The 13,669-nt window shown below is 40.9% G+C and overlaps 1 protein-coding gene across 8 annotated transcripts in view; it reads left to right on the top strand.

Annotated features, from left to right (window-relative positions):
• The window catches only part of AXIN2 (axin 2), a 53,061-nt gene extending 39,619 nt beyond the window's left edge, over positions 1-13,442 (top strand). For all 8 annotated transcript variants that reach the window (XM_058169487.1, XM_058169489.1, XM_058169492.1 and 5 more), the window contains 2 exons: positions 43-210; positions 10,683-13,442. In XM_058169487.1, coding sequence (XP_058025470.1) covers positions 43-210; positions 10,683-10,809 — 295 coding nt within the window. In that variant the 3' untranslated portion in view covers positions 10,810-13,442. The remainder of the gene's footprint in view (positions 1-42; positions 211-10,682) is intronic.
• The last annotated feature ends 227 nt before the right edge of the window (positions 13,443-13,669 follow it).

Raw genomic sequence — 13,669 nt, 5'->3', positions numbered from 1 at the left:
GAAGCCATACTTATTTTCTCTCCTCCCTCCTTTATGTTTCAGTCACAAAGAACCAAAGAAACTCCCTGTTGTTCACTCCTCCCAGCCTAGTGAGTTGGTTGTCACTTATTTTTTCTGTGGAGAAGAAATTCCCTACAGGAGGCTGTTAAAGGCCCCGAGCCTGACACTTGGGCACTTTAAAGAGCAGCTGAGCAAAAAGGGAAATTATAGGTAAGCATCTTTGTGGTTTCTTTCTTCTTTTTCTTGTGTTTGCACAGACTGACTGCCAAAATAACCACGATGTATTTGTAAGCAGCCTCCCACAAGGAAAGGTTTATTGTTCTCTTTTGAAGGTTGGCTGCAACTCGTTCACTAGATGAAGTTTTTCTGACTTCTTTATGTTTACCCACCCAGCAATAGTACTCAGCAGGTGGGTCGGTTGCTCCAGCAACCGAACTGAGATCTCATCTGGTGAGTAGATGTGAGATTGTCGGCTGTCTTGCCTTTTGCAAGTCACAGACTTGCATAATAGGTATCTCTTCAAAGTTCTTATTTCCTTTCTGCGATGATACACTGCTGCTTTAGAAGTTTCCTTTCTTTCATCAGTTTGGTTACACTTTACCTGATTTCACCATTTGGGCCCTAAAAAAAATAATTAAAAGTAAGAGGACAGTCATCAGCTACGGAGATACTAATAGAAATAAAAGTGTTGGGACTGCATCTGATAGTTACAAATTAGTACATATAGTCCTGCATCTTGTTTATAAGGGGAAGGGTCTCTAAAACGTGTTTTTTCCCCTTTGGTATTGATTGATTTAGTTTTGCAGAAAACAGTCAAGTGTTACCAAAGTCCCAATTGGTCATGCAAAATATTGTACACCTAATCTACGAATGTCAATGGCTAACTGACTTTGACTATTGTACTTAGTGAAGTATTTGCTCAAATGCCATCTGTTAGGAAAGAGTTGGGGCTTCTTTTGAGGGTAGATATTCCAAAATTAGAGTGTATTATCTAGTGAAGTCCTGAGGGCAGATCTACCTAGCAGATAACATCAGCAGGACCTTTTGATCTCCCGACCTGTCTACTTTCTTACCCATCTATCAGTCTACTTCCTTATTTTAGGTTGACTTTTAAAGTCCTCCTAAGGCTTATGGTTTATCTTAGGACTTCCTATGTAATTATTCAGAGAATCAGCTTGTCCCATCTCCCTGTTACTGAGGCATACATATTAAGCAGGAGTTATTATCTCTGATGATGATAGAGAACATCTTGAGGAATGCTTTATTGCTCCATTGGAAGAGGTGGGGCTTCATTTCACAATATGACCATCTAACCCAAAAGTTAACAACCCGGGGGCTGCAGCTACTATCTTCCATTATCAATCTGAAAGAACAATCTGCAATCCTCCCTTTTTTTTTTACATCATTCCAGTCAAAGCTGCTACGTTTTGTGAAAAAGAACCCATTAGGAAGCATTGGAATAAAACTTTGAACTTATTTAGTCTATTAATTGCTCATAAACTACCCTGAGATTATTGCTAGACTCACACTGACATTGGAAACAAAACTTCCAAATAGTCACAGGTCTTTTTGGAAGATCTACACTTTAAAACAGGGGTTTCCAACCTTGACAACTTTGTGGACTTCAACTCCCAGAATTCGAGGTATTCTAGGAGTTGAAATCTACAAGTCTTAAAGTCGCCAAGGTTGGAGACCCCTGCCTTAAAAGTTTTTTTAAAAAAACATTCTAAATAAGAAAATTTATTTTCTAAAGGCAGGGCCTGGATTGGCATCAAAGTCCTCTAGTGGGGGGAGACTTTAGTCTCTCTGTCCTTGTAGGAGAGATGATGGGGATTTGAGAAAGAACCTCTGTATTTTTGGAACTTACTCTCCAAAGAAATTTGCTTGTCCCTGACTGGTTTTGGCACCAGCTTTCCATCTGCCTGCATTTTTGGACAGCTTTTCTCTGATGGGTTAGTTGACATTTACAGAGATTTCCTCTGTTGCTTGGTTATTATTTTATGAATACCTGCCATTTAAAAGGATGCACTTTAAGGGAGGGGTCTCCAACCTTGGCAACTTTAAGCCTGGCGGACTTCAACTCCCAGAATTCCGGGTGTTGAAGTCCGCCAGGCTTAAAGTTGCCAAGGTTGGAGACCCCTACCTTAAGGTACTTTTGACTAGCTGCCTAGCCCTGGCCAAAACTAGAATATAAATGCTTGGAATACCTAAGGCCCATCTTTACAGATCAAAGGATATCTTCATTTGTTACCAGAATTGTCTGTTGGCTGATAGGAACTCCTTATGGTTTGTACTTTGTAGGAAGCAACACCAGTATGGAAACACTGCCAGGGAGTTTCCCCTTCCTTTCCTGATCCTAGCCTCAAATGAAGGGCTCCCTGATTTAATTCACTAGAACCAAACTATGTGGATGGTATTGAGTGAATGGAGGTTAGACACTGAGAAGGACTTGCGTAGTGAAGACTCTTATTGCCTAACCTCCCACTGGAATAATATGGCGTCTCAGAATCTTATTATAGAGCAGTGATGACAGCTTACTCCAAAGCCTTAGATGGACTTTCGAGAGATATAATGTATCTCTATAATCTATAATCTCTGTAATCTTTGTTGAGACTAAAACTGGATATAGAGATTTTATATATATATATATTGTTCTGAATTTTGTATTCACACTGAAGCCCTGCCTCATAAGCTAAAAATGTAGCTTAATCCATCTTCAGCCTTTTGGCAGTATAGATAGGCCTCGACTTATGACCACAATTGAGCCCAAAATTTCCATTGCTAAGCAAGACAGCTGTTAAGTGAGTTTTGCTCCATTTTTTGCCACAATTGTTAAGCAAATCACTGTTCAGTTAGTAACACGGTTGTTAAGCAAATCTGGCTTCTCTGTTGATTTTGTTTGCCAGAAGGCCGCAAAGTGGGGGGGGGGCTCACATGACCCATGAACACTGCAAGCATCATAAATATGAACTAGTTGCCATGCATCAGAATTTTGATCGCGTGACCATGGGGATGCTGCAACGGTCGTAAGTGTGAAAAAAGGTCATAAGTCACCTTTTTCGGCCCTGTTGTAACTTCAGTCACTAAATGTTATAGGTGGAGGACTATCTTTAGTAAGAGGGAGATGGGCTAGTCTGATGGAGAGAGATTTGCTTACCCTTGTGATAACCACCCTGTTAGTGTAGATATGAAGATTGAATATCCTCCCAAGATGGGAATCTGGGGCCTTCTAGCTACAATTAGACCAACTCCCATTTTCCTTAAAATTGGCCATTCTGGCTGAATCTGGGGTGAGTCCCATTCAAACCCCACATGGAAGGCCATGGTTCCAAACCCTACTGCATACCAGAGGTGGGTTTCAGCAGGTTCTGACCAGTTCTGGAGAACTGGTAGCGAAAATTTTGAATAGTTCGGAGAACCGGTAAATACCACCTCTGACTGACCCTGCCCCCATCTATTCTCTGCCTCCCGAGTCCCAGCTGATAGGAAAGAAATGGGGATTTTGCAGTAACCTTCCCCTGGAGTGGGGAGGAAATGGAGATTTTACAGTATCCTTCCCCTGCCATGCCCACCAAGTCACGCCCACAGAACCGGTAGTAAAAAAATTTGGAACCCACCACTGCTGCATACCTATTGTACTAGGTCTTCACATGGCTTATGTTCAGTATAGCATAAGATAAAAGCTCAGAGGTAACCACTTTCATACAATGACCCGTGGATAATGTTTATTTAGCAGCCCACAACTTGTAGCCTAGCTTTCATTAGGAAACACCACCCTTACAGCTTTACAGGAGCTCATCTGTAAGGACAGTAGGCATGACCGTTTTTTAAAATCCCAGCTGGCACAGTGCGTGTAATGGAATTCTCATATGTTCATTATGTCTGTGTGGGCCAAGATATCTGGGCCTTTCCATCTTTGCAAAGATGGAAGCGATAAATGTTCAGTAGCCACAGGCCCAAAAGTCTTGGCCCACTGAATGAGATTTTTTTTTTTTTTAAAAAGCATCTTTTCCCTACAGAGACAGGCCCTGATTTGTTCTCAGCAGGCTCTGAAGTTAACAATCCTAACCATGGTGCAGCGTAGTGGCAGTCCTTGTTTTTAGACAACATCGGGTGGGGGGGGGGAATAGGATGTCACGAAAAGTGCTCCACCTAAACTCAAAAACACTCTGAGCATTGCAACTTGAACCTTGGCATGATGTAATTATTGGCTCGACTTTCAACCATTCGTATAGTGACCAGAGTTACAATGGCACTGAAAAAAGCGACTGGTGACCGTTTTTCATACCTACTACTGTTACAGCATCCCCATGGTCACGTGATCAAAATTGAAACGCTTGGCAACTGGCATGTATTTATGACGGTTGCAGTGTCCCAGGGTCAAGTGGATCGCCTTTTGCAACCTTCTGACAAGCAAAGTCAATGGGGAAGCCAGATTCACTTAACAACCGTGGTGCTAATTGAACAACTGCAGTGATTCACTTAAGAATTGTGGCAAGAAAGGTCATAACATGAGGCAAAATTGTCTTGCTCAATAATGGAAACTTTGTGCTTAATTATGGTCCTATGTTGAGGACTACCCCATACATTAACAGGACCGTGATGAAGTTTTTTTTTTTTAAATTTATTTTTGTTACATCTGTATACATAAGAAACATAGGCCCAAATCTGGTGTGTATGTGTATGTGTTTTTATCTTGCACAGACACAAGGTGAAACTAATTATCTAAATGTGTTGTACCCCCAGGGAATCATTTTGATCTGAGCTTTGATTCCCCCCACCTCCTTTTGGCTGGACTTTGAGTGAAACTGCAGGTGACCTTCAGGGAAGAGGGCCATTCTGCCCGGAATAGCAGTGATTGCTTAGGGAAGGACTAGCTACTCACTCTGGTCACATCTGGCATTGATTTTGTTCTAAGGCCCTCTTAATAAGCATGTCTTTGAAGCCTGTGCCTTTCATTTTAAGACACAAAGACATGCATCAATGGCTGACACTCCACATTCTTGATTGAATGAGTCAGTTTGCAACCTAGGTGCCTCGGGTTTTTTGTTTTGTGTTTTTTGTTGTTGGGTGATTTCAGTCAGTACAGAGTGCTCTGCGGGGCGGATTTAGGGCACCCTTGCGGCTTAAAGAGAAAGAGTAGAGTTCAGGTTTGTCCCCTACTCTCACACATTCACAAAGACACACTCCACACACAATCTGAGCTGGGTAGGGTATCTCAGCAAGAGCAAAGAGAGGAAGCCCAGCCTTACAAGCCTGTTAGGTTGCCAGATACAGGAGAAAGGAGAATGACAGGTAGGAGTTGGGGGGGGGAGTAGCAGAAGTTGCTCGACAAGTGGCCTTTCAATGGGAAATTCACTTCAGTGAGCAAATCGGGACCTCCCGATGGATTTTGAGAGATTGTGAGAGAGAGAGAGATATTTGAGGGAAACGTTGAATAATAATCAATGTTTTTTTAAAAAAAATAAATAAAAAAAATCTGATTATTTAAAAATTTAAATCAGATTTTTAAATTTTTTTTATCAAATTTATTTTAATAAAATGCTTTTGGAGTAAAAATCTATCTAAAGATAGTTTTCTATTTAAGATGCATTAATAATTTAGTCTATTCCACATGAAATGGAGCTTAGTTCTGTAGCATGAGGCTGTGTATTCTGCAATATTGGGACGGTCGGTGAGTCAACAGCGGGTCAGAGGAGGAGCCGCTGCGGGACAGAGATGACAGTTGCTCTTTAAAAATTATGATTTAGATCGACTTGATTTAAATCAAGCCTTTTCACTAGTGATTTAAATCATGATTGAAATCGACTTGATTTAAATCAGATCCACCCTGGAGGGAACGATATTCAGTCTGGGTTCCCTCCCTCCCTTGTGTTCTCCCTCCTTTTGCCCTTCTCTGTGAGAAATTAACTTGCAGTTATGGAAAACATCACACTGTGTCTTGTTCCCCCTTCTGCCCCCAAGAAAATAAAATGTGGTGTTCAAACAAAGAATTTTGTCAACGCTGCCAGGGCCTGAGATCAAGGGGGAAGTTATTGCTACAGCTGTTTATCCTCTTGGAAGGGAGGAGATAAAACTAAGCAAAAGTCCTTTTTGTGCCTCATTCAAAGGCTTTCCTCCCGCCCTCCCCTCCCCCGCCTGCTGGCTTGCGGGATTTCTAGAAGGAAGTCTCATTGTACTTCAGTTTGGGGTCAGGAAAGGGGGCTCTGCAGAGGGACAGTCCTGGCTTAGTTGAAATGAATGGATTTGGTTACATTCCTGGGATCATCTGGAAGTAGCGAAAGGGGAGGAAAAAGGACTAAACGGTTTCCTCATTTGAGTCAGAGATCTTATACTACACAGAGTCCTCAGGCTTACAACCATCCGGTTTTGTGACTGTTCAAAGTTACAACAGCAATGAAAAAAACGAATTATGAATGTCCCAAAGGTGCTTTTTTTCCCCAAGAGACAACTGGACTTCCTGTTTTTTCTTTGAAGAAGTTTCGCTTCTCATCTAAGAAGCTTCTTCAGCTCTGAAGAAGAGCTGAATTCAGAGCTGAAGAAGCTTCTTGGATGAGAAGTGAAACCTCTTCAAAGAAAAAAAACACACACCAGAAAATCCAGTTGCCTCTTGAAAATGCACCTTTGGGACAACCATGACCTAGATGACTGAGAATCTCCACAGACATTTAGTGATTTATGAACATTTTTCTCACTTTCTGTCATGGTAGCATCCCCGTGGTCACGTGATCAAAATTTGAATACTTGGCAACTGGCTTGTATTTATGAGGTTTGCAGTGTGTCAGAGTCACGTGATCACCTTTTGTGACCTTCTGAGAAGCAAAGTCCATGGGGAAGCCAGATTCACTCAACAACATTATTACTGCAGTGACTCACTTAACAACCGTGACAAGTAGGGGCAAAACTCACTTCACAACTGCCTTGCTTAGCAACAGAAATTTGGGGCTCCGTTGTGGTCATAAGTCAAGGACTGCCTGGATCTGTGTAACCCAAACCTGATAAAAGAAACCTCAGGTTGGTACCATCACTGATCTTCCCTCTCAATCCAAAGTTCTCGAGTTCCATTCCAAAAGAAGGGATCTACTTGACAAAGAAAACATTCAAAATGTCCTCCCCGTCCTCTAGGACAGAGGTCTCCACCCTTGGCGACTTTAAGACTTGTGGACTTCAACTCCCAGAATTCTGGGAGTAGAAGTCCACAAGTCTTAAAGTCGCCAAGGGTGGAGACTCCTGCTTTAGGATGGGGCATTTTAAAAAAAATCAAATCATAAAGCTTTCCAATCCGTGGTAACGTCGATTGGCCCGATCGATTGATCCATCTCCCCATTCTTGGAGAGCTGTTTGTGTTCAGCAAATGTTTGCTTTCTTCCTTTGGTGTCTACCTGGTGAGAAAGCTCCCTTGCTGATGATGGGAAGGATGACAGCTCAGGGAAGACGACAGCCCAGCCTGGGAGCACCGAGGGCCATGTGTCTGTCTGTGTCTGTGGTAGTAGACAAGCAGGCTCCCGAAATGCTAACTCTCTGAATGGAAGGCCTTCATTTGGTGCATATGCAATTAAGCAGCCTGAGAAGGAGGCAGTAAGTTGGACGGGTGGATAAAAGGAACCTTTAATCAAGAAGCTGAACGGTCTAATTCAGGATAATAGAGGGGTCCTTACTGTTTGACACAAGAAGGGAAGGGGTGCTTTTTTTGTCTGGGTGAGCCCTGGCTTTGTGATCTATGCTCCCAAGCCAAAGAAAGGGAGAGCGGGGACACTGCTGCGTGACCTTTCGGTGTCAAATATTGCCCGCTAAGCCAAGATTGCTCATTATGTAAGAGCTGCTAAGAAATATCGGCGCATGAATGCCGTAACCTCTCTGTGGCTTTGAAAGTGGGGATTCTGCATTGGTCTCTTGTTTCAGAAAGAGGCAGAGGCTTGAACGGTTTCCCAAGAGCAACAAAAAGGAAATGAAAAGTATTTGCACTATAATGAAAGATTCTAAACGGCAGGAGTGATGCTCTAAGGAACAGATTAATAATTGGTTTTGTTTTAGATTTTTGTTTCCTTAAATCAAATGCTTGGCGAAGAAAAACTCTGCTCCTCCTGCCAATACCTATGAATGACTTCAAAGGGTGTCTCCCCCCCCACTTTCTTTTTTAATTTACTGATCCATTCAAAGTACTTCTCTCTCCCTCCCTCTTTCTCTTTCTCTCTCTCTCTCTCTCTCCCCCTCTCACTTTCACTCTCTCTTTTCCAATAACTTTTCTTAGCCGCTGTTCAGTTGGCTGACCATGCACTTGTCTATCCAGGATATTTCTTGGAGTTCAGGAGCTGGTTTATTGCTGTAGGGAATTATTCTTGTGGGGGCTGCCCATTAAACAGAAGTGGACAAATGAAATTAGTCGTACTTGATTCACAGATGATAAATGGCAAGTCTGCAATTGATATTATTCAGAAAATTGAAGTCATTTCCTGATAGAAGGGCTGATTGATCTTTAGAGAATCAAGGTCCTAATGCAGTCACCTTATAATTTTTTAAAAAGTGCTTTTCTATGTTAACTCTCCGCATAAACAGGAAAAGAGATAGTTTGAATATTGCTGGACTACAACTCCCAGCAATCCTTTCTCTTGATTGCATGGGCTGCTGGCCTTTGTTGTTTCAGCAACATCTGGGAAGGTTCTGGCTTCTTTTTACTATAGGGCAGAGCTGTCAAACTCATGGCCTGTGGGCCGGATGCGTCACATACTAGCCACACCCACACCAGTTTAGCGAAGGGGAAAGAAGTCTCAATATATTACATGACGCCATCGTGACGCCACGAGTTTGACACCCCTGCTGTAGTGCTTCATAATATGTGCCCTGCTGTTTATATTTCAATATAGATGTATCCTAAATTAGCTTTCTCCAACCTCCTGAGGTATGTCATTTAAATCTCAGATTGGATATGACTGAAAAGTCTAGAGTTGAGGCCCATAGATTTGAATGATGCCAAAATAAGAGAAGACTGTACTGGATCATTTGTTCCAGACTTTGAGTCTGAGAAGGGGCAATAAACATGATGGTGTTGTTTGGAAAGATCAGGGTATTTTAAAACCTGCAAAATGATAGCTCTGCTTCAAGCTTTGTCAGCAGCTTCTGGGAGGGCTCCTGTGACTTGGTTGCGAGCTCACTGACAATTAGGTGATCCAGCACTCTGCTATCACCCTTGCCAATGTCTCCAACACATGGGGTGACCAACCATGCTCTGGCTCACAAGCTTTATTCTGATTTGCATATTACACCACACATCAAAGATAATTTTACTAGGCGCAGGACAAAGTAGATCATAAATCAGTGACATAATCATTTTAGTGGATGAAGTTTGGATAATGTGAACAGCTATTTATTGTGTAGTTATCCACCACTGCCTCCAGAAGCTTTCAGCAGCATTAATGGTCCATGGATATTTGCAATGGCTTTGTATTACAATTAGCACAAGACTTGTTGAGTACTCAAGACAGACCTCCTGGTCACTATAATCCAAGAAGCGGGCCATTAATTTTCCAAAGGGATCACATGAGAAACTAGGATTCTTGTGTAGGGCCAAACCAATAGGACTGTGAAGATCCATAGGCACAACCACATGCACATAGTAAATTTTTTAAAAAAATTAACAATCACCGTCAAAATAAAACCAAAGCAGTTGTATTGCATGCATGGCGTACACTTACTTACTTTCTTATTTTTTTTTATTTTTTATTTCCTATTAACCTCATGTGGCTGAACAGGGACATTCAAAGGGCCAGATGTGGTCTGAGGGCTATTATATGCCCAGGTCTGCTATATAATGTATGCCTTTGCAGTAAACTATATGCATAGTTAAAGTGGCAACCAAGACATTACCTTTAGAAGTAAAAGCACTTCTTAGAAGTAATATTTATTTTAAATTTTTTGGCATACCAAAAGCAATCACAAGCAATTGTATCATCACCTCTATTGGCTCAAATGCCTTTGATTGTAGAAGACAAAAAAGTAATAATTGATGATGGGTAACAGCTATTTATTTAGTAATTCATTTATTTGATTCAATTTGGATACTGCATGACTCAGCTGACCTTGGGCAGCTCAAAATGTTGTTGTTACTTGCGAAGTCCTGTCCGACCCATCGCAACCCCATGGACAACATTCCTCCAGGCCTTCCTGTCCTCTCCCATCCTCTGGAGTCCATTTAAGCTCACGCCTACTGCTTCAGTGACTCCTTCCAGCCACCTCATTCTCTGCCGTCCCCTTCTTCCCAGCATTAGGCTCTTCTCCAGTGAGTCCTTCCTTCTCATTAGGTGGCCAAAATATATTACCATAAAAATCCAATAGAAACCCAAACAAGCCAAGATCCAGTCACTTATATTCAGACAGAAACAAACCTAATGGATTATATTCATATGCCATTCAATATCACCTGCTTGGAGGAATTTTTTAAATTGCTTTGATTTAGCTGCCTGGTCTAATCACAAATACACAGGATACCAAACTAGATTGTGGTTTTGTTTTTGTTTCTTGATTTGCTCTATCTGGAAATATATGAATTTGGAAGTTGGGAAGAAAACTGAATTGCCTTTTGGAATCCAGATATGGAATGTTGGGTGTTTTTGCTGCAGTGAAAAATATATTGATTCCAAAATACACTCCACTTATTTTGTATATGTTGGTCTTACTGATTTCAGGTATTACTTCAAAAAAGCAAGCGATGAATTTGACTGTGGGGCGGTCTTCGAAGAAATCTGGAACGATGATGCCATTCTGCCAATGTATGAAGGCAGAATTCTCGGAAAAGTTGAGAGGATTGATTGACTGGTTCTGATTGACTGGTTCTAAGTGGCATAGTCTATGTTAGCATATTTAAGAAGATATAAGCTATGGATGCTGGCCTTTGGATGTAAAACCACCAAGCAAAGTTTTTGAAGGAAGGTTTGAACCCATGAAGAAGCAACAAAAACAAAACAAAACACAACACAACACTGAGGTCTATGAAGACTTTGCCAAATCAGCCTTAGCAAAAAAAAAGATGTGTCTATTGAGCTGGATGCCAAGATGTTAACAACTCTGAACTATTTATTAAAAATATGGTCGCTCTAGGTGATTTGAAGATGCAGAATGATGTTCTGAGAGACTTGCATATAGAAATATATGGCTTCCTAACGATCCTGTACTTAATGGTTTAGAAACTGTGTATAGCTTACCTTATAATAATCCTTATTGATATTTATTGAACATTCTAGGGGTTTTTTTCCCTTTAAATCCATTTTATGGCTATGCTGCTTTAAAAGACAGAGAAAAGAGGGGATGTGATGTAAAGAAAAAGGGGTGTTTTATATTTTATTTTTTACATTGTTTCCACGATCTAAATAAATGTGTCCTTTCCTGAAATGAGCATTTGTTTCTGCCACCTTAGAAGACCAACTGGAATTGTACGATCTTCAGTGGTTTTATTTCTTTGGAAAGGGAATGGGAAAGGAAAAAGATGAAGTCCATTCTACAGAGAAGGATATTTTGATCAACAATGCTCTAGTTTTTGTGCAGGGAAAACATTCCCAATTGCCTAAAACAATCTCTAGGACAGTAATTCTCAGCCTGTGGTCCACAGATCCCTGGAGGGCTACAAAGTTGTCATAAGGGGCTCTGTGAAGGCTTGAAGAAATGTTATGATTTAAAACTTGAGTTTTAAAGTCTTGGTGGTCCATGGCCACAGAAGTGTTAAAAAGATTGAGAATCACTGCTCTAGGAGATCAGGAGCACTTCGTAGATCTTCACGCTCTTTCCCTCGCCATCTTTTCCCCATTCCTATTTTGGATTTAATCATGCTGCAGAGTAACCATTCCCTCCTCCGAGACCATCAACGTTTCCAGAATTCCAGAAGCCAACACAGCAAAAGAGCTGTTGGTTTGGAAACTCTAGAGTCCCAATGATCACCTGACTGGACAATTTGAATTCTAATACAGTTTGAAGCTCAGCATGGTTCTAATGAGAGGCGCTATGGGAAAGGTACTACTGCTTTTGGGATAAGTCCCAAAAAAGGAAAATGGGAAAACCAGATTCCAAAGGGTGGCAGTAAAATAAATGTAAAGATTGTGTGCAGGAGAGGGGACAGACTGTTAAGTGTCCACAGTACATCTGATTGCCTAATTACAAACTGTAGGCTGGAGAAATTGTACACACTCTAATGCTAAGGGTGTTCTGATGGGGTAACTATAACAACAACAATTACAAGCTGTAGGTAATAATAACAATGTTGGGGCCTTGTCAGTTATCCTTGGTATCAATAGGCATAGCTTTCTTTTTTGATATTGTTTCTGATGCCTGCTTCAGAAAAGTAGTCTCTAAGGTCTTCCAGATCAGAATGAGATGGGATGCAGAGCCCAATCATGGAAGGAGAAGACTGTATATGAAAGCACCCAACTTACATCTCTATAGCTAACAGTGATAGTCACCAAATTTGGACTGTGCTTTTTTATAAAAACAACAACAAAAATTACTCTTTCAGGGCACTTTCAGCTTTACAGCTATAATTAAAAGGCCAGACTGTGCAATGGGATGCCCCATCTTAACTGTAACCACCACTCAAGGGCATAGCAGCTATGAATTGGTGTCTTGTAGCAACTCTGAACAGCTTGAAGTTCCTGCAGGGTTAAAATATAATTTTGGATGCATCATCATCATTATGACGGTAGTTGTTCCCCAGGAATATTACAAAATCAATAAATTGGTGGGTGGTAACCTTCCAGCTGTTCTACTCTTGGATATCTCAGCCTCTTTCAGTTGCTTCCTGGACCATGAATGGTGGATGAGCTAGCTGGTTTCCGAGACTACGTCCGGAAGACCTGTTTTAATGCACACTGCCACAGTATGCATGTGTTGTGTATGTGTGTCTTGGATGTTGGCTGAAATATGCAGACCAGTTCTCCTCTTGTCTTGATTGTATGCACTGGAACAAAGAAACGCCGTCTCCTAACTTAGAAATACATTTAACTTCAACTTTGTGTGTTTGTGTGTATGTGTGTGTGTTTTAATATGTGCATTTTCTGACAATGTTACATTTTGTTTGTACAATATGATGTATATAATGTAAAAAACGGGATGGGGAAAATACTGTTAATAGATGCTCTCTAGTGTGTGTGTGTTTTTAAGGGAAAAAAACACACTTCAGTCAGTACAGTACCTGTGCCTGCATGGTATTAATATGCCATGTTTTGCCCTGTGTTCAGGGTCTCTACTCTCCCTTCGTTGTTTAAGGGATTTATGTATAGTATATTTTATGCCTTTTTACTACAACTCTTGTACTTTATGACTTTTGCCATGATGTTTGTTCTACTTAAACTGTAAATTATGCATTATAAAGAGTTTCATTTAAAGAAAAAAAATACTTGGTACAATAATTATTGTAATTAAGAGATGTAGCCTTTATTAAAATTTTTTATATTTTTCAAATTAATAAAACCTATTTGTTCTGGTTTCTACTTCGTGTGTGAGTGGGGGGAGGGGCGGGGTGGTAGAGTTAGACTCACTTCAGATTCTAAAGAGATTTTTCTAGAAACTCCAGTGTCAACAAAAATGAAATTCTGTGAAGGTATAAACTGCAAATGAATGTATTAACTTTATGGACAGCTGGAAGCAGTTATCAGGGTGAAAATAAATGTACAAGTGCCTTAATGTG

This window comes from Ahaetulla prasina, chromosome 2, assembly GCF_028640845.1.
Source record: "Ahaetulla prasina isolate Xishuangbanna chromosome 2, ASM2864084v1, whole genome shotgun sequence".
NCBI classification, from domain to species: Eukaryota; Metazoa; Chordata; class Lepidosauria; order Squamata; family Colubridae; genus Ahaetulla; species Ahaetulla prasina.
Note: the sequence above shows the minus strand (reverse complement) of the source record. Positions and strands in the feature narration are given on the sequence as shown.